Source organism: Miniopterus natalensis, chromosome 17 (genome assembly GCF_054644295.1).
Source record: "Miniopterus natalensis isolate mMinNat1 chromosome 17, mMinNat1.hap1, whole genome shotgun sequence".
NCBI classification, from domain to species: domain Eukaryota; kingdom Metazoa; phylum Chordata; class Mammalia; order Chiroptera; family Miniopteridae; genus Miniopterus; species Miniopterus natalensis.
The window spans coordinates 10,230,847-10,256,534 of record NC_142097.1 but is presented as its reverse complement, the minus strand read 5'-3'; the positions used below and the strand labels follow the sequence as shown (position 1 = coordinate 10,256,534).

At 52.4% G+C, this 25,688-nt stretch overlaps 3 protein-coding genes across 7 annotated transcripts; 2 read left to right on the top strand and 1 right to left on the bottom strand.

Annotated features, from left to right (window-relative positions):
- Nucleotides 1-172: 172 nt before the first annotated feature.
- CHRNB1 (cholinergic receptor nicotinic beta 1 subunit) lies at nt 173-8,433 on the top strand. Of its 2 annotated transcripts, none has more exons than XM_016222500.2 (11): nt 173-287; nt 371-510; nt 973-1,017; nt 1,543-1,652; nt 1,753-1,861; nt 2,240-2,387; nt 2,701-2,910; nt 4,626-4,849; nt 5,324-5,505; nt 5,815-5,962; nt 6,262-8,433. In XM_016222500.2, exons 1-11 carry the CDS (start codon nt 227-229, stop codon nt 6,400-6,402), a joined length of 1,518 nt encoding a protein of 505 aa, XP_016077986.2. In that variant the 5' UTR covers nt 173-226; the 3' UTR covers nt 6,403-8,433. The 2 variants fall into 2 exon arrangements, with proteins under 2 accessions (XP_016077986.2, XP_087682020.1); XM_087825894.1 differs by having other exon boundaries at nt 2,599-2,910.
- Nucleotides 7,822-22,552, bottom strand: ZBTB4 (zinc finger and BTB domain containing 4). Of its 4 annotated transcripts, none has more exons than XM_087825893.1 (4): nt 22,478-22,552; nt 14,144-14,213; nt 12,674-13,707; nt 7,822-12,319 (listed from the first exon to the last, which is right to left on the bottom strand). In XM_087825893.1, exons 3-4 carry the CDS (start codon nt 13,696-13,698, stop codon nt 10,384-10,386), a joined length of 2,961 nt encoding a protein of 986 aa, XP_087682019.1. In that variant the 5' UTR covers nt 13,699-13,707; nt 14,144-14,213; nt 22,478-22,552; the 3' UTR covers nt 7,822-10,383. The 4 variants fall into 4 exon arrangements, with proteins under 4 accessions (XP_087682019.1, XP_016077984.1, XP_016077983.1 ...); XM_016222498.2 differs by lacking the exon at nt 22,478-22,552 and adding an exon at nt 21,909-22,004; XM_016222497.2 differs by lacking the exon at nt 22,478-22,552 and adding an exon at nt 18,972-20,502.
- A 648-nt stretch (nt 22,553-23,200) lies between these two features.
- SLC35G6 (solute carrier family 35 member G6) lies at nt 23,201-24,820 on the top strand. Its single transcript, XM_016222395.2, is given in 7 exon segments — nt 23,201-23,216; nt 24,166-24,253; nt 24,255-24,285; nt 24,287-24,484; nt 24,486-24,556; nt 24,558-24,638; nt 24,640-24,820. Coding segments are annotated over 7 exon segments (666 nt in total).
- Nucleotides 24,821-25,688: the final 868 nt, after the last annotated feature.

Below are 25,688 nucleotides of genomic sequence, written 5' to 3'. Positions count from 1 at the left end.
ATTCCCAATTAAAGAAGATTTATACAACCTATGTGTTGTCTGTTATCTGTGGGTGGCGGGCATTGGCAGTTGTTCGGGGCGGGACCAAGTCCCAGGGGCGGGACGGGCCGGGTGGGCCGGCGGCTGCCCCCCAACAACAGGTGCACATTCTTGGGCGCCTCGTCACTTCCCCTGCGCTGGCCGTCCTGGCGGCTCACCGAGCGAACTCACTGAAAGCGGCCGGGCTATGACCCCAGGAGCGCTGCTGCTGCTGTTGCTGGGGGCGCTGGGGGCGTCGCTCGCCCCGGGTAAGTCTGGGCCTCAAAGGGCCAGTGACAGGGCCAGAGGTCGTGGCCGAGCACCATGGCTTCACTTAGTGCCTCTCCTCCAGGCGCCCGCGGCTCGGAGGCAGAAGGCCGGCTTCGCGAGAAACTTTTCTCGGGCTATGATAGCTCGGTGCGGCCGGCGAAGGAGGTCGGAGACCGCGTCAGGGTCAGCGTTGGTCTCCGACTGGCGCAACTCATCAGCCTGGTGAGGGCGCACGCGGGCGGGGGCGTGGCTTTAGGTACAGCGGGACTCGGGGACCGCTGGGGCGGGACCAGGCTGAGAGCTGCACCACCGGCAGGTTCGGCCAGGGGCAGAACCGGGAACGGTGATGAACCTGCCTGGGGACGAACCTTGAAGTGGAACTGGGCCTGATGGACTGACTTGAGGCGGGGTCACGGGCTGGAGCGGAGCTTGGGGCGGGACAGCGTCAGTCAACAACGGCGCTGGGTGAATTTCTAGCAGTGGGTGGGGCCCGCCCGGGGCGGGACTCGTAGAGGCATTGACTGACATTACCGACTGCGGGGAGCTCCGAGGTAGAGGCGGGGCTTGGAACCAGGAGGGTGGGACTCAGAAAAAGGGTGGAGTTTCCAGGGAGAGCTTGACCCGTCGAATCCCCCATTTCTCTCCACTTACATAACCTCTACCTTTTAAACTTTTCCCTTCTAGAACGAGAAGGATGAGGAGATGAGCACAAAGGTGTACTTAGACCTGGTACGGAGGCCCCACGGGGTGGGAAAGGGTGTCCCGCTGCCGTTACAAATTTCCTCTAATGTTCGGCCCAGTCAAAACTACTTTTTGCATCACAAACTCAAAACACATTTATAACTGAAACAGGAGCTTCAGGAAACAATACCCATCTTTACTACGGGAGTTGTACTTCATTTATTTTTCATTCTAATTTTTTTAAAACACTGGTTTGGAGCCCCTAATTTGATTCCTGACCCAGGAAAGGGTCCCGAATTGCAGTTTGAAAGCCACTGTTTTAGACGATAGCTAATGCAACATCTTCGTTGTTACAGACTAAAAAATTGGGGCCCGTTGCGAGGAAAGGGTAGATTAGCTGATGGAGTCCGAGCAAGTGCAGGTGGAGCGGGAATCAGAACGCCCGGCCTCCAGAATCCCAGCCCGGTCCGTGTTGCTCCCCACCCCTGCACGCACTGCCCACTTCCTTCGGGCATCCCAGTTGCCTCCCGGCCTCCAGCCCCTAACAGCCGCCCTCAGCCTCTGCTTCCCTAGGAGTGGACTGACTACAGGCTGAGCTGGGACCCCGCAGAGCACGAGGACATCGATTTACTCCGCATCACGGCTAAATCCGTGTGGCTTCCAGATGTGGTGCTGCTAAACAAGTAGGATCTTCCCAGGACTGGGGGTGGGCGAGGCCTCTGGAAGGGCGGGCCATTCGGAGGGCGGGGCCTGATCCCAGGTGAGAAGATACCTTCCCTGCAGCAACGACGGAAATTTTGATGTCGCTCTGGACATTGACGTCGTCGTAGCCTCCGACGGCTCCGTACGCTGGCAGCCCCCTGGCATCTATCGCAGTAGCTGCAGCATCCAGGTCTCTGGGCTCCACCTGGGACACTCAAGGCGCTCTTAGAAATCCTCCCCCTCCTCAGATACCCTGACTCCCGTCCCTTCTCCATTAATCCCCCTGATCCTCACATTTCTCTTGCCCTCCTGATTTTCCATTGTTTCATCTTCTCTGCTCACTTTCATTGACTTCCTTTTTTCCTCAGTAACTCCCCTCCATTGGTCCTGGCCTCCCCTAATAACCTTCCAGTTCGTTGGTGACCCCCACTTCCCTGTGACCTCTCCTGGTGGCCCCCATTTCCCTGGTGCTCCATATCCTATGATCCCTATCTGCCCTGTGACCTCCCTAACTCCCCCAGCCCCGATCAGTTCTCTGCCAGCTCTAATGACTCCTCCTTCCATTCAGGTCACCTACTTTCCCTTTGACTGGCAGAACTGCACCATGGTGTTCAGTTCCTACAGCTATGACAGCTCAGAGGTCAGCCTGGACACTGGCTTGGATCCAGATGGACAGGAACAGCAGGAAGTCCATATTCATGAAGGGACCTTCATTGGTGAGTGGGCCTGGCTCCCACATCTATGGGTTTTATGGCTTCCAGTTTCTAACAGGCTGATAAATAACAGCAATGCCAATACAACCCTGTGGTGTCAGCAAGATACGTATGACTATCTGCATTTTGCAAATATGGAAATTAAGACTTATTTAAGTTTATTAGTGATGGGCTGTCCAGCCTAGTGTCCACAGCTAGCCCCTTATCACATCAGCCTCCTCTGCTCTAGAATGGGGCAGAGCAAGCCATATCCGGCACCAACAAGGACCAGGTCCCACATCTGTGTCTCCTTCTCCTGTTCTTCCCCTCCACCAAGAAAATGGCCAATGGGAAATTATCCACAAGCCTTCTCGGCTAATCCGGCCTCCGGGGGATCCTAGGGGAGTGGGGGAAGGACAGCATGAAGAAGTCACCTTCTACCTCATCATTCGCCGGAAGCCTCTCTTCTACCTGGTCAACGTCATTGCCCCCTGCATCCTCATCACTCTCCTGGCCATCTTCGTCTTCTACCTGCCGCCAGATGCAGGTAAGGGGTAAAGGGGGCCCAGCCCTCCTTTTTACTAAGAGCTCAGCTTCCACCTCTCCACCCTTAATCCAGGCAAGGTTTTTCTGCCAAGTCAAGCCATCATGGATTGTACTTCAGCAATCTCACTCAGGTTTTCTCTTCAACCAGAGCCTTTTCATCTGGATCCAGATTCTACCTCCAGCCTTAGGCTCTGCCTGTCTTCTGCTGCCCATTTCTTTCCACCCAGTAATTTCTGAACTCTTCAGAATCCTAGTATCTCATCCTTGCAACCTCCACTCCTCTGACCAACAAGATCCCAGGTTTAGACAATTCTCCTTTTCCCTGTCCTCATTCCTTGCATCCTCTTTGCCTCACTTTTTAGACACCTACTTGTCTCTTAAAGTCCCATTTTCCTTGGAAATAATAGCCAACATTTCTCTAGGAGGCAGCACAATGTAGTTGGAGTAATCTTGTGCAAATTCCTTAATCTCTATGTGTCTCATTTGTAATCTAGAAATGAGGACGATTATTGCTCCTACAGAATAGGATTATTTTGAGGATCAACTGAGTTAATTGAACTATGCCTGGGACCCAGTAAATTCTATGTAGGTGGTGGTATTGTCTTTGCTATTTTTGAGCAGTGGCTGTGCAGTAATACAATTAACACATTACAAATATTAACTCGATTCTAACCTTTACAACAACTCTGTGAGGTAAGTACTTCTTCGTCTTCCTATTTTACAGAGCAGGATAAAGAGGCTGAGCGAGTTTAAGTCATTTGTCTGACATTACACAGTTAGGAGAGGCAGTGTTGCTATTTCAACCTTGGTTAGTGCCAATCTGATTCAGACTGATACCCTTAACTCCTGGTATTCAAAATATGCTTTCCTTCTCTTTGAAATCAAGCCCTCTTTCTACCTAGGGAAGGAGTGTAATGCAGCTCGAGAACATACTTCCAAATGTGACTTTTACTTCCTTCTGGAGCAAGGCAAATCTTGGAACCAAATATTATAGGACTAAAGTAGAGCAGACCATAAAAGTTATTTATTTCAATACCTTCCATGAAGTTTGCAGTGCCTGTTGTATGCCACAGGAATAACCAACCACCTGGCATATATATTCTTATATACTTTGTTAACTTTTAATGATAGGATCTGATTTACATTTTAACAAGATAAATCTGGCTGTTCTGTTAAGAGGGAGGGGGAGGGGCAAAGGATGAAGCAAAGAGGCCTTTATAATAACTCAGACCTGAGGTAAGGGTGGTTTATAGCAGAGTGGTAAGGGTAGATGTGATAAGTCATCAGTTTCAGGATATATTTTGAAGGTAGAGCCGTTAGGTTTTCTATGAATCAGATATGGGATGAGAGAAAGAGGAGAGCTGAAAATGACTCAAAGGGTTTTGGCCTGTGCCACAGGAAAGATGAAATTATTTATGAAATGGGGAAGACTATGGAAGGGGTTGGTGATGAGGGAATTTGTTTTTAGATATGTTAAGTTTCAGATGTCTATTGGACATCCAAGTGGAGAGATTAAGTTGGCAGGTGAATGTAAGTCTGGAGTTTAAGGGAATAAGTCCAGCCTGGAGGTATAAATATAGGAATCATTTGCATGCAGTTGGCCCTTCTAAAAGTCTGTCCTTCCAAAAGTGGGCTGGGAGCATGGTCACCAAATATGCCATGGGGATTGCCTTCTGGCAAAGCCTAATCCTTCTGCCTTACCCTCTGCCCCCCAAGGAGAGAAGATGGGGCTCTCGATCTTTGCCCTGCTGACTCTTACTGTGTTCCTACTGCTGCTGGCAGACAAAGTGCCCGAGACCTCCCTGTCTGTCCCCATCATTATCAAGTACCTCATGTTTACCATGATCCTCGTCACCTTCTCAGTCATCCTTAGCGTCGTTGTTCTCAACCTACACCATCGCTCACCTCACACCCACCAAATGCCCCTGTGGGTCCGTCAGGTAAGAAAATCTCTTCCTCTTGCTCTTAGTATTTGGCTTTTTGCCCAGTTATGACTTTTCCCTCCTACCACTTCAACCTTCCCTTTCACAGACCTGAGGGAGAACTACAACTGTTCATGGAGTGTTGAAGTGCCAAACCCTGCTGGGTGCTGAAACGTTGCACAATTAAATTTACCCTCCCATCATTACCATTTCATAGGTCCCACACTCTCTTCATCAATACTACCCATCCAGGGTCCCAGGGAAACACTCTCAGGGTTTGGTTCTTCATCCTCATAACCTTCCTCTCCAGTCAGGAAGCCTCCCAACCCCACTTAAGAGCTCTGAAGGCTGTGTGGTTGCATTTCCCTACCTGTGTAGCTCTGTAGGACATATACACGCATGCTCAGGAATGGGCATGTGGTGTGCGGGTAGTTGGCTGCTTCTGAAAGCATGAGACGACCCGTCCAACATGCCTCTTCTTCTACTCTGCAGATTTTCATCCACAAACTCCCTCTGTACCTGGGTCTGAAGAGACCCAAATCTGAGAGAGACCAGAAGCCCGAGCCACCTCCTGTAGCCCTCAGGGAGTCTCTGGGAAGTGGCTGGGGTCGGGGAACAGATGAATATTTCATCCGGAAGCCTTCGAGTGATTTTCTCTTCCCCAAACCCAACAGGTAGAACCTACTCAGGAGAGGTAGAACTACAGTTCCCAGAAGACTGTGCAGAGGAAGGCGGTCTAAGCTCCCGAAAGATGCTGTGGTTGAGCATCATGGGAGTTGTAGTACCCCTTCTGCTGCTCGCTTTGCTGAAAGGTGGACGCTAAGCCATAGGGATGGGAGGAATTAAGGAAGGCTGGCGAGGTCACCGCCGGTGGCGGGGAGCCTGAAAGCTTCTGAAAGAAGGCGGGGTGTTGGGGCAGGGTGTTGGAGTGCTGGCAATGTCTTTGCACCCGGGACGTGATCGAACGGTCCCGCCTCTTCCAGGTTCCAGCCTGAACTGTCTGCCCTGGATCTACGGCGATTTATCGATGGTCCAAACCGCGCTGTGAGCCTGCCCCCCGAGCTACGGGAGGTCGTTTCCTCGATCAGTTACATCGCTCGACAGCTGCAGGAACAGGAGGACCACGACTCGGTAAGAACTGAGAGGGTGGAGCAGGGTAGAGCCGTGGTGGCCTTGGCTCCACCCGCAAACTCAGGCTCCGCCTCTATTCGCTCTTTATTTTTGATTGGAAGCGTCCCTCATTTGGTCCCGCCCCCTGCTTTCCGACTGGTTCTTTACTGTCACCAACCGTGGGTAGCTCAGCTCTCTGGTTTCGCAGTCGGCCTTTTTCTCAGAGCTGTGGTAGGAGGACCAGGGCAGGGTATGGGGGTTTGGGGGTGGCCTTCCCCGGGGTCTGGAGCTCAGGGACAGTTTCCTCTGCCTACCCCCAGTTGAAGGAGGACTGGCAATTTGTGGCTATGGTAGTGGACCGCCTCTTCCTGTGGACCTTCATCATCTTCACGAGTGTTGGGACCCTCGTCATCTTCCTGGACGCGACATACCACTTGCCCCCGCCCGACCCCTTTCCTTAGGACCTAGAGCCAAGACCCAAGTCCTCGGCCAGCTGACGTGAGAGTTCGGCAGTGCTCTAGAGCCCTATCCCTTCCTGCCTCTTAACTCCTTCACTAGGGATCCAGTCATCCCATTTCCCGGGAGAGAGCCCAAGTGGGGCTGGGTGTACGGAAGCCTTGGGCCCACCAGAAATGCACTATTAGCTTTTTTACTCTTCGGCTTCTTAAAGAAGCTCTTTTGAATATCAACATCCAGGTTCCCAGGAAAAAGGAACAAAAGAACAAGAACTAGACTGTAAGCCTTATGAGGGCAGGCACTGCGTCTTGTACTGTAATATCTCCAGCACCTAGCACATGTCCTGCTCAACATTTGTTGAATAAATAGGGACTTTTTTTCTGGAAGGAAATACACCAATTAATAGCACTTATGATTGCATGTTGGGACTAGTGGTTATTTTTCCTTTGTTTTTACCGTTCTATAACTTAATATGTTTTGAAATAAGTATTATCTTTAGGATAAGAGAAAAAGGTTATTTCCAAAAGGATGTATTTGTAATGAGGAGAGAGCATACTTTAAAAACCTCCAAGTTCCAGCTTTGGTACCCAAATTTTGGACGGCTACTAAACTGTTCTAAGTTTCCAAATCTATACAGTGGAGCTAATAATAGTATCTGCTCCCTACTCTAAGGATCATATGAGAAGATGGGAACAAAAGCACTATGCAGTATGTATCAGAGGTTGTGAACTTATGTTTTGTGTGGCCCATGGCATTGGCCTGCAAAATTCTACATTTGAATTAGTTAGCTAATTTTAAAATTTGGATATTTCAGAGAAATTTGGATTTCTGGCTTCTCTTAAAAATTAAAAAAAAGGAACTACAGTAACACCAGGCCTCATTCCCGTTGGCAACAACCTGCTAGAGCTCATTAGTGGCTGCCCACCCTGGTCAGTTCCTCAAAGCTCCCACCCACCTGACTAGCTTCACTCATTTTACTTACCTATCCCTCTGTAACACTAGACAAAATACAAGGGAGAGCACTGGGGACAAGGAGTTGAAGCCAATGGGAGGCTAGGAATGGAAAAAGAAAGGTGGTTGTGTCTCACAGCCATCACATATTTTGTGCCTGTTTCAATTTGGAGAAAGGGTTGCACCTGGTTTATGGCGACACCTTTCTGGGACATGAAGATCTTGTGCCCAGCAGGCTGTGCGAACTGAACTGAGTTTAATGTTTCTGCCTGGAGGTCAGACCGAATTCAGCTTGAGCCTCGTAGCTGCTGCAGTTACAATGAAGTACCTCATACCTACTCAATTGCTGGAGGTTGTTGTCCTAAGAGGGAGAATAGGGCTACAACTCCCAAGGATCCCTGTGGAACAAGGTCGGCATGTCCCTGTCCAGCCAGACCCACCAGCCACGCAAATAATTGCACCTGGCATCCCACTGCGGAGCACAGTTTGTTTGTCTTGTTGGTTTATTGGCCTAGAGAGTTGGACACACACACAAATGCGGAGATAAATATTGGTCAGTTTCTCTAAATCTGGGTCCTCACTACATATAGAACTAGAGTCTGTAGAATTCTAAATCTTGCGTGCTGTGGCACAGAACCAGTAGCCTTCCCACTCCACCATCACCCTTCTTCCCAGGGAACATGAGGAAAGAGGGCACAAACTGACAAGACGGTAATTTTCAAAAGATGAAATTGTAACACCCCAAATTTCCAACATCTGAAGTTCACAATATTCAAGTTCCCCCTATCTTTTAATCTCCATTTCGCCATAATCTCATTTGTAGCCCAGAACCACCAACTTCTGGAAACTATTTTCCTAAGTCATATTTTCAAAAAATAAATGTCTACAATCTCAGTCCTCCCAAAATGGTCTTAGAATTTTGACCTGCAGAAATTCAAATTCCCTGGTCCATCCTCAACCCCTTCCATCTCCTGTGCCTTTTTGCCTCTGGAGTTCAGGTTAAGGATATAAGGGGACTGTCATCCCATCTGCCCCCTGCCTCCAAGACCTTCCTCAGTCTCTCTTGTGGTTCCGCTGTGTGTGTATATATATAATTTGTGTGTAGATATAGATATATATATATATGTATTCTTTATTAGGTACTTTTTTCGCAGTTTTTTGTAAAGTGCCAGAAACAAGATTTGTGGGAACTTTTTAGTGATTTTTTTCTTTTTTTGCATTTTTCCCTGTTTAAATTTTTTTTTCTCCCATAAAAATTGGAACTTGGTACATTCAGTAGGAAAACTCTTCACTCGGACTGTGGCCAAGACCAAGAAAAGTGCAAAGAGACAGAGGAGTAGTGAAGGAGCAACACTCCTCCATGGTTAACATTCAGGGGGCCTGTCAAGAACCTCCCCTCTGTGTAGTCTGAGAGGATAAGAGGCAGGGGGATGCTCCTGTCCCTCCTCCCAAATTCATCTTCCTCTAAAAGCCATGATCTTGCCCTTTCAACATCTTTTGAGAGGGCAGCCATCTTGGCCCCAGAAAACAGTAGCTGGGAAAAAGGCTGCCATTTTGATGACAGCAACTTTCCCCCTTTTTAAAACTGCACTTCTCTAATTCCCATTTATCAAATTTGCTCCCCCAAGCTGGCTCTCCCCTTGTGAGCTGGGTTTTTCTGGAGGGGGAGGTGGGGGGATGGGAAACGTTCATCCAATCACAGAGTGGGGAGGCCCAGTTTATCAGAGAATTAGGAGCAAATGTTTCTCCAACAACCCACTGGAAGGAAACATAGGGACCCTGACCAGGGTTAACTAGTGCAAATTAGGGATTAGGGACTATTTAAGGTCCCTGCACCCCATCCCTAGGCTGGGATCTTTGGGTGTGGGGAGCTGAATCAAAGATGGGGTATAAGGTGCTATTGTAGAGGGAAAGTTGGTGGGGATACCCCAAAGCCCACCAAGGGAATAGTATGGTTTCCCCAAAACCATCTGGAGTGATTGGTGAGGGAGTGATACTGGGGAAGATGGGGGTAAAGGTAAGGATGGGAGGTCATGTGCAAATCTTGGGCTTACTCACCCATCCAACCCCCATTATTTGTCTGGCTATTTGGTCTAGTCTGGGAGAAACCATCAGGAATAAAACAGGGAGAAAGTAGATATCCTTCCCCACCCCATATGGAACTCCTCCCTCCTCACCCCCAAATCTGGTTTAGCCCAGAAGAGGCCATATGAAGAGGCAGAAAGAGGTGTCATCTACTCACCTCTTTGCCTTGGAAGAATCTGGGGCTCACTGGATTTGGGGGTCGAGAGAGAGCCAAGATTGGTGCTGCCCTGGGCTGGGAAAGAGACAGATGGGTAGCCCTCCTCCCCAACACCTCCTTGACCTGGATTGGGAGAGGCCATCTCCAGAGTCTAGAAGTATGAGGAGGAATATGGAAGATCCAAAGGCATAGAAGCCAAGGAAGGCATGGCATCTTAACGTGAAGGAAAAAGGGACACATAAATCCACCATGGGGAGAATAGAATCCAAAGCCAAGCTCCCAGGTGGGTGGGTGTCAGGTATCACAATGGTCTGGTCCAGGCCCTGGGCCATGGAGAATGGAATGTGCTGGGAAGCATCTGGGCAAGGGCTTAGAGACAGCTTCAGAATGAAGGGGGGTCATTAGGTGAGAGATGGTTTCCCCCTAGGTATACGAATCAGGGGGGTGGGTTAGACATTCAGAGCTGGTGGGGGCCATGAGTAGAGATTCATTTAAGTATATTGCTCAGTTGCCCCAAGGGCTGGAGAAGGGAATGGGAGCTGGCCCTGCCCCTCATGGAGGCCATTCCCTGGAGGAGAACCGAGAGGGGGACCACCAAAGATCCCTTCCCAGGAGATAGGAAAACTACAATCTCACACAAAGCAGCCTGACTCCTGAGCTCCAGGAGCCCCTAAGTCCCTGCACACAAGAGTGTGGAGAGGCTCCCAAGGGGCAGGGAGGCCAGGGAGCTGGTAGTGGCGGGGGTGTTCAGGGAGGGTGACATCTGGTGAAAGGGGAGATCTGGACCCAGAGCTCACCCCACATCTCCCTTCTGGGTTCCCTCAACCCCTGCCCATTCCCCTTCTCCCTTAGGGGGGACTGATGGAGGAAGAGTTGGAGGGGGTGGAGTTGGGGGAGTAGGGGGTACTGCTTGAGGGTTGACTGCGTAGCCAAAGACCCCTGGTAGGAAAGGAAGGGCCCCCCCACCCTTCTCATCAGGTAGGACCATGTTAAGAGCAACTGGGAGAGCAGCCAAGTTGCTGAAGTTGTAAGGGTAGGCAGCAAGGAGCTGGGGGCCATAGACGAGTGGGTAGGGCTCAGGGTAGAAGGTGACTTTGGCAGCTCCTATCCCTTCCATTCGGTCCCCTTCCCCAGCCCCCACTGACCCCTCACTCCCAGGTTTTCCCCTACCACCACCAGGTTCCCGGCCGCTTCCAATCAGAGCCAGTGGAAATTCCTGCACAGGTGGGTATGCATAGGTGCCCCCTCCTGCCACCACTGGGGGCTCCTCACCCCCCGAGATGACAGGGTCCTGGACTGAGGCCATCTCAGAAGCTTCCTCAGCAGCAGCACTCCCGCCACCTGCCTCCCCGCTGGATGAGGAGACTTGCATCTCTTGGGGGGCCTCTTCCTTGACATCCCCGGGTCTGGTGCCAGTGCTGCCCTTGGAGTAGGCAATGACAGGTGTGGGCGTGCCCCCAGGCCTCTCAGCAGCATGCCTCTGCCCGTGGCGGCTCAGGGCGGCTGCTGTCTTGCACACCTTGGCGCAGTGAGGGCAGGCAAAGCGGGTGGAAGACCTCCGTCCATTCCGGGAGCTGTGGGAGCCCCCACTGTGGGCCTCCTGGTGCTTTCGCAGCTTCCTCAGGGTAGCAAATGTTTGGGCGCAGTCCCCGCAGCGGTGCCTCCGCTCGCCACAGGCACGGCCGCCGGGGCCCTCAGCCGCTGGGGTCTCCTCCCAGCTCCTCTGCTCGAGCTTCTGTCTCCAGCGTGGTGGCCTGCGGCCTCTGGGCCCCCCGCTGCCCCCACTGCCACCTGTGCCTGCAGCTCCAGCCTTGCGCTTGGGCTTGTACGAGTAGTAGGGCCTCCAGAGCTGGTCCTCCCCAGCAGCCTTCGATTCCTCCTCCTCCTCCTCCTCCTCCTCCTCATCGTCCTCATCTTCCTCACTCTCCTCCACTTCCTCTCCGCTCAGTTCCCCAGGACGCAGGTCAGTTTCTGAGATGCGGCGCTTCACAATGGCCTCCTCACCGATCCGCACAGTGATCTGACACAGTGGAGGTGGCACCTGTAGCTGAGGACCCCGGCCAGGCCCTGCAGGAGGACCCCCATCCCCACCAATCCCACCAGCTGGCTTGGCCATGTAGGTCAGAGTCCTTCCGGCCCGCAGGTTGCGGCCTTTGGCCTCCTCTGTGGCCATGGCAGGCCCTGCAGCCGTGGCTGGGCTGCCTGCTGTGGCTGGGCTGGTTGGCATGGGTGCAGGCACTGGGGGAGGAGGGGGGTACTCACGTTTTTTGGGGGGCCTCGGGGGAGCAGTGTAAGTGATGACCGAGGCAGCTTGGGCCCCACCTGTGTTGGCCAGCCCACTCCCTGCTCCACCACTACTACTGCCCCCGTGAACAATGACAGAGGGAGCTGGGTGGGCAAAAGTGATGACGGAGGGTGGGGGGCCAGTCTCTGGGGCAGGTGGGGGTCCAGGTGGTGAGCTGGCTGGCATTGCTGTAGGGGCCGGTGTGTTGAGGCTTGGAGAAAGAGGAGCCTCGGGGGCTCCCTGGCTGTAGGTCTTGTAGGGTCGCTTGGCTGCCCGCATGGGGAGCAGGCGGTATAGCTTGAGGGTATTGAGCTTGGGCTTATAGCCTCCATTGGGTGTCTTCTCACTGGCTAGGAGGCCTGGGCTAATACCATGGAAGGCTCGCTGGTGGGTCTTCAGGTTATAGTAAGTGACAAAGGTCTCCCAGCAGAAGATGCACTGGTACCTGGGCCCGGACAGAGGAAACGGGGCAGGGACAAAGCCAGCTGAGTCAGGGCCTCAACTTCCCACACCCTCTACTACCCTCCACTCAGACCTAGAACTCCCTCAGCCACTTGCTCACCCTCCTTTCATGCTGCTTATTCCCACCCTGCCAGCCTCAGGAGGGACAGCAGTCCTAGCTCAATGCCCCCACCCCAGCTGTGAGACACTGGGCCTCAGCTGTTTCATCTGTAAACGGAATAATCATACACCTTGCCTAACTCACAAAGCCGCCTTTTTAAGCTCTAACGACAGAATGGGGAAATGTCTTATGGACAGGGACACGTTGACTCCACTGCCCCCACCCCCAGACACTCACCTGCGCTCCCCTGTGTGCCACACCTCGTGCTTGGTGCGGTACTCAGCCAGGGCGAACACCTTCTCACAGTAGCGGCAGGGATACTTCCTCCGCCAGGAGTGCACATTGCTGTGCCGCTTCAAGCTGGACAGGGTCACATAGGAACGCTCACAGGCCGCGCACACATACAGCACATGGCCGCCCACCACCTTCACCACGTGCTCTGGGCCACCTCTGAAGCCCACTGTGGCGGGCAGGGCTGAAGCATCCACTCCTGTGGGGCCACTAGGGCCAGAGCCCCTAGTGCTGGCCCCCCTACGGCACTGTGCTTCATGGGTCTGTAGCCTCTTGGGATGGATGAAGCTTTTTCCACATCGGGGACAGGGGAAGGACTGTCGGGGCAGGGGGGGCTGCGAGTCAGGGGCCTGGGCCTCAGCCCTGTCACTCTCCCACTCCCTGGCTGGCCTAGGCCCAGGCCTGAAGCTGTCCTCTTCAGGCTGCAAAGTGGCCATGGGGGCTGGGGCAGGAGGTACCCAGGTATCACCTCCCTCCCCCAGGCCCTGTAGGCGAGAGATGCCCAGGCGCCGCCCCAGAGCTCCGATCTCTGCCACAGCTGCTCCATCCCCTCCGCCATCAGGCAGTGCAAGCCGGGCACTATAGATGAAGTTGAGGACATCAGAGAAGGCAGCTGCTGGGACCCCTGGCAGTTCTAGGACCCGGGGTGGGGAGGAAGCAGGGGGTGAGGCTGGAGGAGGAGAAGAGGAGGAAGAGGAGGACGAGGAGGAAGAGGAGGAGGCAGCTGTGGTGGTGGCAGGGTTAGGGGCTGAGCCCCCAATAACTGGTGGGAGGGGCAGTGGCGCTGAAGCAAGCAGGGCCTCTCTGAAGAAGGGACTAGAAGCAGCCAGGACGCTGCGGTGAGCAGGAAACTTGGTATCTCCAGCTATGAGGGTGACGTCACAGAAGAGGCCACGGAGCCGCTGCTCGTTGAGCTGGCGCAGGACAGCAGGGGCATGGGATGGGTCCGTCACCTCTGCTGGGGGGGGCATGGCGCCAGCCTAAACCGAGAAGAAAAGGCCAGAGGAAGATCTCAGAGGCTGGGCAGAGAGCAGGGACCTCTAAAATCAGGGAGGTGAGCTGGAAGAGGTCAGATGTTGTTGGTCAGAGACTAGTGGAAGGCAAACTTCTGATCACAGAAGTCAGAGGTTAATCTTAACCACCCACATCTGGCCAGCATCCAACGCCAGTATGTTAAACATTTGGGCTGGAAGATGCCAGGGATACCTCAGGTTTTGATGAGGGTCAAAGGTTAAAGCCTCCAAAGTTACAGACTAGGGAAATAAGCAACGGACACCTCTTTCCCACTGGGAGAAGGAAGCCCCAACTACTGATGACTGTTTCACAAGACTCCGCAGCCTGGACAAAATGGCTGTCCTTGCTGGCCTGCTGCTTCAGGTCCAAATTTTCCTAGCTGCAGACCTCTCACCATCTCACCTGAGAGCACAGCCAACATGGAGCAGAATGGGGGTGGCTCAGCAAGTCCCTTCTGCCAGGCCTCTTCCCTCTGTGAAGAAACAAACCATGTCCTCAGTAAGGGACCTGGAACATAAGGGACCCCAGGAGCTAGGGGGTGGTTCAGCGCTCAGGGTCAAAGAGGACATGGGCTGCTTTGCAGACCCTGACCGTCCCAGGAGCCTCTGTCAGATTATTCGCTTAGCCATATCCAGTTGGACCTAGGAGATAGCACAGGTTACTGCAGCCTTGTTCTGCTGGCCCACAGAAGTACAGGAAAAGATAATTTGCATATTCCCAATTTACCTCCAAACATACAGCAGCTCAGTTTAGGCCTGTAAGTCTAGGGAAGCCTATTGGATCGCTCTCAAGTCCCTTTGGCCCAATTTTGAAGCTCAAAGGAAATCAAACATTTGCATATTGTCTTTTTAAAAATGGGCTCATTACGTATCAAAATAGTTTTGCCTGAGATTTCTTATTGGACCAAGCTGCTAGATATTCAAATAAGGAGAGGACCTCCTCTCACAGGTGCCAGACCCATAAATCTTTGAGGGGATTTCTGGCTCAGGTGCCAGGAGACCACCAAAGACCACAAGTCATACACAAGTGCCCAGCTTGTTCCAGTCTCTGGAGGGCACTGGGAAGACCACCAGACTGGGGTGAGGAAACTTAGGCTCCACTTCTTAATCTGAGAGCTGGGGGCTTTAGGACTTTGGCTTAAAAATGTGGGGTAGAACACAACCCGTATCTCATCTCTTTCTGGGAAGCTCATCCAAAAAGAACAGCAGGCAACCCAAATGTGAGCTGTGGCAGTCACTGTGCAGAAGGCATGTCACAGCCACTCTCTCCCCCGTGGGCACAGCCAGGGCTTTGGAGTTGCATTTTTTAGTTGAAGATCTGAGTTCAAGAGCCATACAGTGACTTAGCCAAAGTCACATAGAGCTGATAATAACAGGCGGGGCCTGTTCATAGAGCCAGGCCTGCTGACCTGAAAACAGAGCTCTTGGCCCCTCTTGTCAGCCCTTCATTCATGGGAGCACTCTCTTCTGAATGCCTTGGGTCACACATGTTCTCTGAGGTGTCCTGCATCAGGAGTTCCTCATACGATTCCCACCCCCCTGCAAAAAAAACCCTTCTTTTCCCATTTCATAATCATATTATCTGGATTAAAAGGCCTTCCCTCCATAGTCCATTTCAATTTCCCAAATGACTGCTCTGACTCCTCTCCTGGAGAAGCAGGAAGGTGATAAACAGGGGTGATATGCACAAGTTCAACAGCCCCAATGGCCAGGCACATACCTGGGTCAGTGCTACCCCGTTGTCGGCTGCTGGACTGCAGATGGGTCTGGTTGTGACGTGAGGAAAGGGAGCACTCCCTCCCATGACAGCCATCAGCCCACTGGGACCCCCAAGAGTCAGTGCTTTACTTGCATTACCTCATTTATTCCTTCCTTTTCACTACCCTCAAAAGTAGCAGTTAGCTTCCCCATTTTAAAGTGACCAACTGAGGCTAAGAGGTGCTAGGTAGCTTATCCAATACTATATGACCAGTTAGTAGCAGGGCTGGGGTCTGATCCCAGGAAGTTTGGTTCCAAAGCCTGTGTTCTTGACTATTTCACATCGGGGTGAAGGGTTTGTTTACAGCTATGATATTGTGATATAATAGGAATATATATATTTGGTCTTCATTTCCCTAACAGACACAGAGCTCCTAAAACTCCTGAAATTCCGTAAGTGATAAGAGCATTAGGAGCATCTTTTGTTCTAATAGTTGGTCTTTGACCTGCTTCCTGACACCAAGCTCCTAAATCCCTTGGAATTTCTAGGTGACAGGAGCATTTTCTTGTTCTAGTGAGGTGACTGCTTATGGACTCCCGGGTAGGGGCTGGTCATCAGAAAGACCAAGCCATGATTAGAAGCTTGGAACTGCCCTAGCCCGTTTGGCTCAGTTGTTAGAGTACCAGACTGAAGGGTCCTGGGTTCGATTCCGGCCAAGGGCACGTACCTCAGTGGCTTGATCCCCAGCCCTAGTCGGGACACATGTAGGAGGCAACCCATTGATATGTCTCTCTCACATCAATGTTTTTTTTTTTTCTCTCTCTCCCTTTCATTCTCTCTGAAAAGCAATGGAAAAAGTATCCTCTGGTGAAGATTAAAAAAAAAAAAGAAGAAACTTGGAACTTTCAGTCCCATCCACCCCCAACCTCTGGGAGGGGAGAGGGACTAGAGACCGAGTTAATGATCACTCATGCCTACGTGATGAAGCCTCCATAAAAATTCCTAAACTATGGGTCTAACAGAGCTTCCAGGTTGGCAAACGTCCACATGCTGGGAGGATGGTGCACCCTAACTCTGGAAACAGAATTCTGCCCCTGCTCTCAGGACCCTTCCAGACCTTGTCCTACATATCTCTTCAATGGCTATTCATCTGTATTATTATATTCTTTATTATATAATCAGTAAACATAAGTATTTCCCTCAGTTCTGGGAGCCATTCTAGCAATTTATCAAATCTGAAGAAGGGGTCACTGTAAACCCCAATTTATGGCTGGCCAGTCAGAAGTGCAGGAGGCTTGGATTTGCAACTGGCATCTGAAGTGGGGATGGTCTTGTGAGACTGAGCCCTTAACCTGTGGGATGTGACATTATCTCCAGGTAGTTAGTGTCAGAATTGAATTGAATTGTAGGACACCCAGCTAGTGTCAGAGAATTGGTCAGTGCAGGAAAAACCCACACACCTGATATCAGAAGTATTGTGGGCACAGTGTACAGAAAAACAGTTGTGTTTTTCTTTCAACAGCCCATATGTTAAAATTAGAGAAAGAGCCCTTCCTCCAGGAAGTAGCCCTGCACATGTGAGCGAAGCAAAGGTTCAATTCCAGTCCCCACACATTCCCTTGGCCAGGCCTGCCCACCTGCACCACCATATAGGCATGGTGCCTGCTGAGGCATGGCTGTGTGCTGGCTGCCAAGATACTTGGACAAGGCCTACTAAGGCTTCTTAGAATCAGAAAAATCCAAAGCTGGCCTGGCCCTTAGAGATCACCTAGAATCATCATAATCATGGTATGTACTTATAGCTGACATTTATGAAATACTTATTATGTACCAAGTAGAGAGCAGAGCATTTTATCTGCAACATCTCAACACTCAAAAGGACCATAGTGAGGCAGGGGCTATCATGAACTCCATTGTACAGATGAGAAAACTGAGGTTTTAAATACTTTTTAAAAATCCTCATCTGAGGATATTTTTTCCATTGCTTTTCAGAGAGTGGGAGAGATAGAAAACATCGGTGTGAAAAAGACACATCAATTGCTTGCCTCCTGCATGTGCCCTGACCAGGGCCGGTGATCGAGACTGCAACCAAGGTGTGTGCCCTTGGCCAGAATCAAACTGAGGCCCTTTAGTCTGCAAGCTGATGCTCTAACTGCTGAGCCAAACTGGCTAGGGCTGTAAATACTCTATAAACTCTTCACTTTCAGGTATAGAGAACATAGTAGCAGGTGATTTGCCCCTGGTCTCATTGCTAACCAAGTAGGGTTTGAATCCAGCTCTCCTGAGTTCAACAGCCCCACCACTGGCCACTGCCCTACAAGGGCTTATGGGAGGTGGAGGAGACACTAACTAGGTGGCCCTGGGTGCTACTTAACTTCTCTGTATCTTAGTTTCCTTGTCTATGAGGTGGAGAAAATGAAAAGTTCCCACTTCGTAGGGTTATCATAAAGAGTAAGTGAGCGGGTAACTGGTAGTCCCTAGAAGAGTGCCTGGCACACAGTAAGGCTAAGTGCTAGCTCTTATTATCACCTGGGAACTTAGTTCCAGAAAGTGGTGGAGGGAAGTGGTGAGGAAAAAGAGGCAGAAATCAGGCTTCATGGTGGGTTTGGTGGCTCTGTGGTTTTTAGTTTTTTATTTGTTTTTACTGTTTCTCTACTCCTGACTGGTGCGTGATCTTAGAGGTGTAACTGAGGTGGGGATGCAAGCATTGCCACCAGACACACTCCACCTCTTGCAGTTTCCTCTGCCTAGAATGTCCTTTTCTCAGATAGCTTCATGCCTTACCGCCCCACCTCATTTAAGCCTAGATTCAAAAATCACTGCCCCCCAGGCCTTCCCTGGCCACCCCCTGCCTCTCCAAACTTCCTATCTCTCTCCCCTACTGTATTTTTCTCTTTGGCACTTAGTAAAACATATTGTTCATTTACCTCTAGAATGTAACCTCCAAGGGAGGAAGATATTTCTAAAAATGGTTTATTGATTTTTAGAGAGAGAGGAAGGGAAACATCGATGAGATAGGGCAACATCAATCAATCGGCTGCCTCCTGCACGTCCCCCACCAGGGACTGAGTCCGCAACCTGGACATGTGCTCTGACCGGGAACAGAACTGGCAACCCTTTAGTGCACAGGATGATGCCCAACCAACTGAGCCACACTGGCCAGGGCAGGAAGGAGAGATTTTTGTCTACTTTGTTCACTGCTAACCCCAGTGCTTAGAACAGTGCCTAATATGTAATAGGAGGTTTGGTTTTTTTAATTTGGTGAATGCATGAACCTGTCTTCTTCAAAGTCTGCCTGTAGTCTGTCGGGAAGGAAGCCATCCTCAGTGCTGGGTTGAGCTGGCCAGGAGCTGGGATGATGGGTGCAATTTGACCACTTCTGGGGTACTCACACCTTGCCTGATATGCTTCCAGGGCTTTACATGCATTGCCTTACTTAATGATTTCCCCCAAACCACCACCCAAAGTTGGTATTGATATTATCCCAATTTTACAAATAAGAAAACTGAGGCTCACAGAGGGGTCAATATACCTTGCTCAAGGTCACACAGCTGGTGAGCAGCAGTCAAAATTCAAATCCAGGCCTGTGTGAATCCAGATGCTGAGTCTTTCCCTCTGTCATACTGCTGGATCCTGCCCTGAAGAGGCCTATGGCCAGCCAGCGGGTTGCAGGAGTCACCACACAAAGTCTCACGTGCTAAGTGCTAACTGTGTCATGTCTGACTCTGGCCTTTCCTTCGCTCCCCACATCCAGCAGTCACCAAGTCTGGTCAAATCTGCAGTCCAGCTTGAAAATGGCTTTGGAAGTCTTCCCTTCAACCCACCTCTGGCCCCCAAACTAGCTCAGGGCCTTGTTAACACTTGCATGGTCCAAGGACATGGCTTCCCACCTATTCCCCTGCCTCCAGGCTTACCATCCAGCCTTCCTCTCACTGAAGGTCAATGTCCCTAACGCAGCTCAGGAAGTATTACTCCTAGTCTCAGACTCTTCACTGGCCCCCACTCACTCCAGAATAAAGTTCAAATTCCTCAGCCAGGCATTCAAGGGTCTAGTTCCAATCTTCCTTTCTAATCCTGACTTGTGTTAGTCTCCCTTCAAGCACCCAGTGTGCTATCCAACCTCAACACATCCCATACCTCCATGCCTTTGCCTATGCTGGTTCTCCTGTCAGAAATACAACCTTTCCTCAACCCCTTTTCCAAAACCCTTTGAAGTATTAAGATTGAACTCAAATGCCATCTTCCTCTTGGCCTTCCCTGACCCACAGGACAAGGACAATCTCTCCTTCACTTGGCTCATCAACGTATTTTTTTACCTCTATGGCCAGCACCCAGCAGCAGATATTAGCTCACTCCACAAGCTAGGACTCCCTGAGTTACTAAGCACATGGGTCTTCTGAAATGCAGGTGCTAAGTTATACAGAAATTGGGGAGAAATGTGTGCATAGAGAGGCCACAGAAAGCTTCAGAAGGGCAGCAGAGGAAAGCGTAAAAGAGCACAGGATCTGGAATCTGACTGCCTGCGTTCAAATCCAGTTTTACCTCTTACTAGCTAAGTGGCTTCAGACAAATTACTTCTCCGGGCCTCAGATGTCTCATCTGAAAAAGAAAGGCGCCTAGAGTACCTACTTTCATGGGGCACTGCGAAGGCTAAATGAGTGATCAGATGTAAATGCTGAGAATAGTGCCTGGTACATAGTAAGTGCTAAATTCGTGTTTACTGCTATTGTTATTAGCCAAGCCCCAACAGGGGCTCAGCACTGGCAGAGGGTTCACAGTTGTTGGCATAGGCATAGTCCCAAACTGTAGCTACTTCCCAGGTACATTTCCCATGTGCTACTTGCTTACAACCCTGCTGGAAGATAGGCAGGGCAGCCAATTAGTCCCACTTCACAGATCAGGAACTGAGGCTCACTCAGGGAAATGCCAGTGAGGAAGCGGTAGGGCCAGAACCCCTCAGTTATAGCAAGACCTCCTTCCCCTCCACCCAGCTGTGTTGCACCTGTTGTGCAGGCCTCTCACAGCACCAGCAACTCCTCCGTGGAGGCCCCAGCCATCATGCTTCCCTGCCCTTCCACCCTCCATGCACATCCACTCTCCCAATGGGAGCACACACACCATTCACCCCATACACACACACACATCTACCAAAGGGCCCAGGCCCCAAAGGTGAGGAAAACCTGTTCTGAGGAATCTGCCTAGTGAGCGAATTCAGACCCTTCCACAGTCACAGGAGCTGCCCAGTGTGCGTCACTGACACAGAAGAGATGGAAAAGCAGAGATACCAGCAAGGGGGGCAGAGAGAGGGTGAAGCAGGAGGTAGGAGACTGAAAACTTTGTGTTTCTTTTTTCCATTTCAGCGACAAGAGTCACACCCGACCTTTACGTAAACATGACCAAGGAGCCACTCTGTCCAAGCTCAGTTTCCTTGCAGCCGCCAGGCCTCTCCTCCCAGTGACCCTGACACGCTGGGCAGGCCAGTGAGAAGAAAGCTCACAGACCCTGTACAAGACTAGCTGGGCCACCCAGACGACACCCAAGCCTCCCGCCTGCTGCCCTTGCTCTGCCCCATATTTATCTCCCTGCCTTCTTCCTAACATAGACCCACAGCAGCCCCACAAGGCCACTTAAACACACAAAAGGCAGGCACGCACACACAGCTTGCGGCTGATCTCTCGAGGCTGAGGCCCACATGCCCTTGTCACGCCACCTCCCTCCCCACAAGTGTTTTCTGAACAGCTCGCCTCCCAGCCCAACAGTAGGGACAGGCTCCCCACAAACAATGTCACAAAAGAATCCCTTAGAGAATGTTGCACACAACATAACCTTCCCCTCACTAGGCTGCCCACGATCCCATAAACACAACCTGCACATTCCACCCAGAGCCCCTCACACCAGTGCCAGCTGCTCCACAAGTACTTGAGACACACCCTAGGGTTTCTCAAGTCTCACATGATAGGTGGTGCCTGAGTTCTAGATGTGCCCCCCCATGCAACTCACTCATCACAAAGGCCCAGGAACCTATCCAGTGGGGCCATCCTCAGCAAGACCGGACCACACCTCAGCAGCACAGAAATGGGACCCAGAAAAGACACCTTCCAATTTAAAGGTAAACAACCACCCCTCCAAATAGGCACATACACCCTGCACTCTGGTGCTGTCCAGAGCACTTACACCAGCTAGCTATGCAGAAAACAGTTCATAAATAGTTCATATGTGGAGTAGGTAGAAGAAAACACATGCTGGTATAAAACCTGCCTAAAACCCCACATCTAACAAACTCTGCATGTATTATACCTTGGTTGGAATGTGGACCTGTCACCCAAAGCCACAGGGCCACATGTTGTAATTCTGCCCCACAACACTGGACACCCCACCATCTGGCTTTCTGTCCCTATGGCCCAGGGCCCTACCCAGACCCCTGGTTGCCAGACCAACAAACAGTGGAGCGAAGGAAGGAGAGGTTTACCTTGCCTCACAACACAGCAGGAAACACACAATCTCCAGGACTCACAGCCACAAACCTGCCCCGACGGCGCAGCGGCTCTAGGGGCCCCTGCTGGTCCTGCGCACCCCGCACACCCTAACTCTGGGGCGCTCACCGGCCCACCCCTCCCCCTCTCTGCCTGGCTCCTACGCCATCGCCCTCCCAGCAGCAAGCAGCGCCGGCCCGGGCTCACACCCGCCCAATCCTACCCCCAACCTGCCCCAGAAGGGGAGGGGGACACTCGGCTGCAGAATTAACCTTTCAGATAGGGAGCTAGGGCGGCCCCTTCCCCGGCCCCCAGCGATCGCGCCTCCCCCGGCCGCCTCTGGGTCGGAAGCCGTACCGGGGCCCCTTAGTTTCCCCCCAGCGCCGTGCGCGCCTGGGGGCGGGGCCAGGCCCAGCCCCCGACCCCTGAGCCCCCAGGTCAACCCCAAAGGGTAGCGGTCGGGCGCGGGGCGCGACCCTGGCCCCCGCGGCACCGGGCAGCGGGGAGGGGGCCCGGCTGTTGGCTCCGGTCCGCCCTGGCCCTGCCCGGTTCGCCCGGGGCCCACCTGACTGCGATGGCGCCGCGTCCGCCAGGCCCGGCTCATCACCGTGGCCGCCCCCGGCCGCTCCTGTTTCGCCCGCCTCCAGCTCCGGCTCCGGCTCCGGCCCCGGCCCCCCCAGCGCCCGGCCCCGGCCCGGCCCCGCAGCCGCCGCCGCCGCTGACATCATCGGCTCCCCCCCCACCCCGGTCCTACCCCCACCCCCACCCCCGGAAACAGTCCCCCCCAGCGCCGCTGCCGCCGAGAGAAGGCCGGCGTAGTGCAGCCCACACCGACGCAAGGCTCCGGGCTCGGGTTGGGGCAAGCGCGCCCTACGGCCTTTGCCCGGACCGATCCCGGGAGGGGAACGGCTGTGCGCTGGGCCGCCGGACGGCTGGGCATCCAGCGGGGCGCGGGCCTGGCTGCAGCACTCCCGCAGGATCACACGACCACCCACTCCCTAGGAAGGGACAGCCCCCCCGCCCCCCTTAAATGCCCTTCACTCAGCGTTGCACACCGCCCGGAGCAAGCACACCCACTCAGGGCTCAGACCCACAACATGGCAGGCTGGCAATCAGGCCCCGGTGTGACCCGCAGAGCCAGGCTCAACACACAGGGCCAGGACACACACACACACACACACACACACACACACACACACATCATCATCCCCAGAAATGCAGGGGACCCCCGAGGGCCAGGAATACCCAGCCTTTCAGAATAGGCACACATAAATGACTACCAGCGCAGATGAACACGCAGCTAGGTATTTTGTCCACCAGAGGAAATATCCAATTCTATGTACTTGTCGGTAAATGCAGAGGCCTTGGTGTGGGCCTCCTGGGACAGCACCAACGAAACAGGTGGAAGCACACACAGAAGAAACATATTCCTGAAACTCCAGAGGGACAGTCCCAAAGACTCCTCCCTGGTGTTCAAAAATTCAAAACTCAGGAGACAGAGAAACCAGCCCTCGGAGCTCCGTTCCGAAAAACCTTTCTGAAACCTTTCAATAAACAAATTAAAGCCAAAGAAGTCTCATCACAGAGCTAGTCGTAAAGAGAAAAAAAGAATCAGAAAAACTTTGGAGTCACAGGCATAGATATAAAGCAAGCAGAGTTGTACACAAGGAGAAAATAGGCCCACCCCATCTTAGGGAGGTTCCAAGGAAGAACCTCCCACCCCCAGCTCAGGAAGATTCCAGCGAAGAACCCCACCCCCACTCCAACCAGGTCACAATGGCTGGTGCTCTGAAGGGGCCCAGGGGCCCTGAGCCAGGAGGGTAGGAGCAAGTCCAAGAAAAGATGGTGAGTGTGAGGGCTAAGGAGGCATGGCCTCTTTCCCTATAACTCCTGGCTGCTCCCTTTCCCCTCCTCCCCTAAAACTTCCCAGCTGTCCTAGAGAAGGAACAAATAAAATTCACAGTGGTGTACCCAGATGTCCCTGGAACCTGTGACATCACATAAACACATAGCATCTGAGGCCACCTCCCCTTCCTCAAAACAAGAGAGCATTTTTGGATCTTCTTTTTCTCCTTCTGGGAACAACTTACCCAGAGAAACTGGGTAACGGCCCACCCTGTACTACCTCATCCATCTTTCAGGCAAACCGCCTGCCCCTCCCCTGGGTCCTAGACTGCAGCTTGGCCTTTTCCCTGCCCCAAGTCGCCTGGACTATGGCTGTCCTAATGCCCGAGCTTTTTTCTCCCTAACAAGCTGGCAGTCACCCCTACTTCAACCTGCCTGACTTCACCCAGCCATTGGGGCCTTCCACTCTGCCCAGCCTCCCTTGGCACCTGTACTGCCACCAAGGGTCTGCTTGTGGCCCTGCCGGGTGGGGGGCCTGCCTGCTGGTTTCGTGGGCCCCTTTTCCCAGGTGTCTTACCAGACTTCCCACTTACCCTTGCTGCAGCTGCTCATCTGTCGATGCCTCTTCCAGCTGCCCTTTGCCTTGCCCCTGCCTCCACAACCTCCTCACTTGTCTTCAGTAGGACTAATCATTATTGTGGGACCTGGACTAGGGATACTAATGGAAGGGGATGAAGGGTCTCTACACTGCCCTGAGTTATGTGCTCGCTTTCCTGGGCAGCCTGGCACTATCGCTGGGGCTTCCCATCCTGCCTACCAACAGTGGCCTTCCTTTTTGGCTTGATGGGTCTGGTGGGCTCCATACCAGGACTCTTTCTGCTGTCCCTTGCTGCCCATTGATCCTACGAGTTGGAGGTGTGTGGGGGCAGTGGTGATCCTCGCCCTGGTCTCCTTTATGTGTGTGAGCTAGGTGGTCACCAAGGCCCACCCTGCCCTGGTATGTGCCATCCTGCACTCTGAGGTGGTGGTGGTCCTGATGCTGCAGCATTATGTGCTCTATTGAGACCGTGGCATCTTCTCTTTTATTTTTTTATTTATTCATTTATTTATTGAATTTATTATTTTTTTTTAGAGGGAGAGGAAGGAGCAGAGAAAGGAAAACATTGATGTGAGAAACAATTGGTTGCCTCCCACACCCACCCCAAAAGGGACTGAACCCACAAACCGGGTATGTGCCCTGACAGGGAACTGAACCCACCATCTTCTGAGAGCTGGAGGTTGGCGTGGGGTGGAGGGACAAGGGTAAATAGAGAGTGGCATAAAACCATGGAGTAACTGGAAAAGAACTGATGTGGGAGAGGGACAGCCTTTGGAGTCAAGGGTAACTTGGGGACTTGGTGGAAAAGGACTGCCTGGAAGACCTGGATCAAGCCTGAGGCCCAAGAGATGTGGAATCTAGGCTGGGGCTAGAGGATCAGAGCATAACTAAGGGATACGGTCTGAGGAGCAGATCAAAGCAGCTGAGGCAGGCAGGCCATGAGCCCTGGGAAGATTTTCCCCCCAGCAACAGGGAGAAAAGCATTGGGGCTGGAGTGTTCGGAGCTTTCAGGCAAACAGAGCGAGCAGCTGCGCTGGGGGAAGGGAGTCTGCCCTTTTTCCTTGAGTGAGGTTTCCCTTCCTGGTGGTTGTGCAGCCCGCCTCCCGGGCCAACTTGGGGTGGTGACGTGATGTTGACATCAAACAAGGATCACTCTGAATGTGGCTGTGCAGTTTGTGTCATCTCTGCTTTGGAAGTATCGTGGAAGTCCTACCCCGCCTCCCCCCACCCCGATCTTTTTTCCGAAATATTCTAGAAGGGGGAGGATTCCCTAATGTTCAAATGCCTTGACCCCGAATCCCCCAGGGCTTGTGTCCCGCCCCGTGGCTAATCT

What these genes read in the sequence shown, in the direction of transcription:
- CHRNB1 (XM_087825894.1), top strand. Translation starts at nt 227, where the DNA reads ATGACCCCAGGAGCGCTGCTGCTGCTGTTGCTGGGGGCGCTGGGGGCG. An exon ending in GATGTGGTGCTGCTAAACAA is followed by an intron (nt 1,653 to 1,752) that starts GTAGGATCTTCC and finishes CCTTCCCTGCAG; the next exon opens with CAACGACGGAAATTTTGATG. An exon ending in TCATGAAGGGACCTTCATTG is followed by an intron (nt 2,388 to 2,598) that starts GTGAGTGGGCCT and finishes TTATCACATCAG; the next exon opens with CCTCCTCTGCTCTAGAATGG.
- ZBTB4 (XM_087825893.1), bottom strand. Translation starts at nt 13,698, where the DNA reads ATGCCCCCCCCAGCAGAGGTGACGGACCCATCCCATGCCCCTGCTGTC. An exon ending in TGGCACACAGGGGAGCGCAG is followed by an intron (nt 12,320 to 12,673) that starts GTGAGTGTCTGG and finishes GTCCGGGCCCAG; the next exon opens with GTACCAGTGCATCTTCTGCT.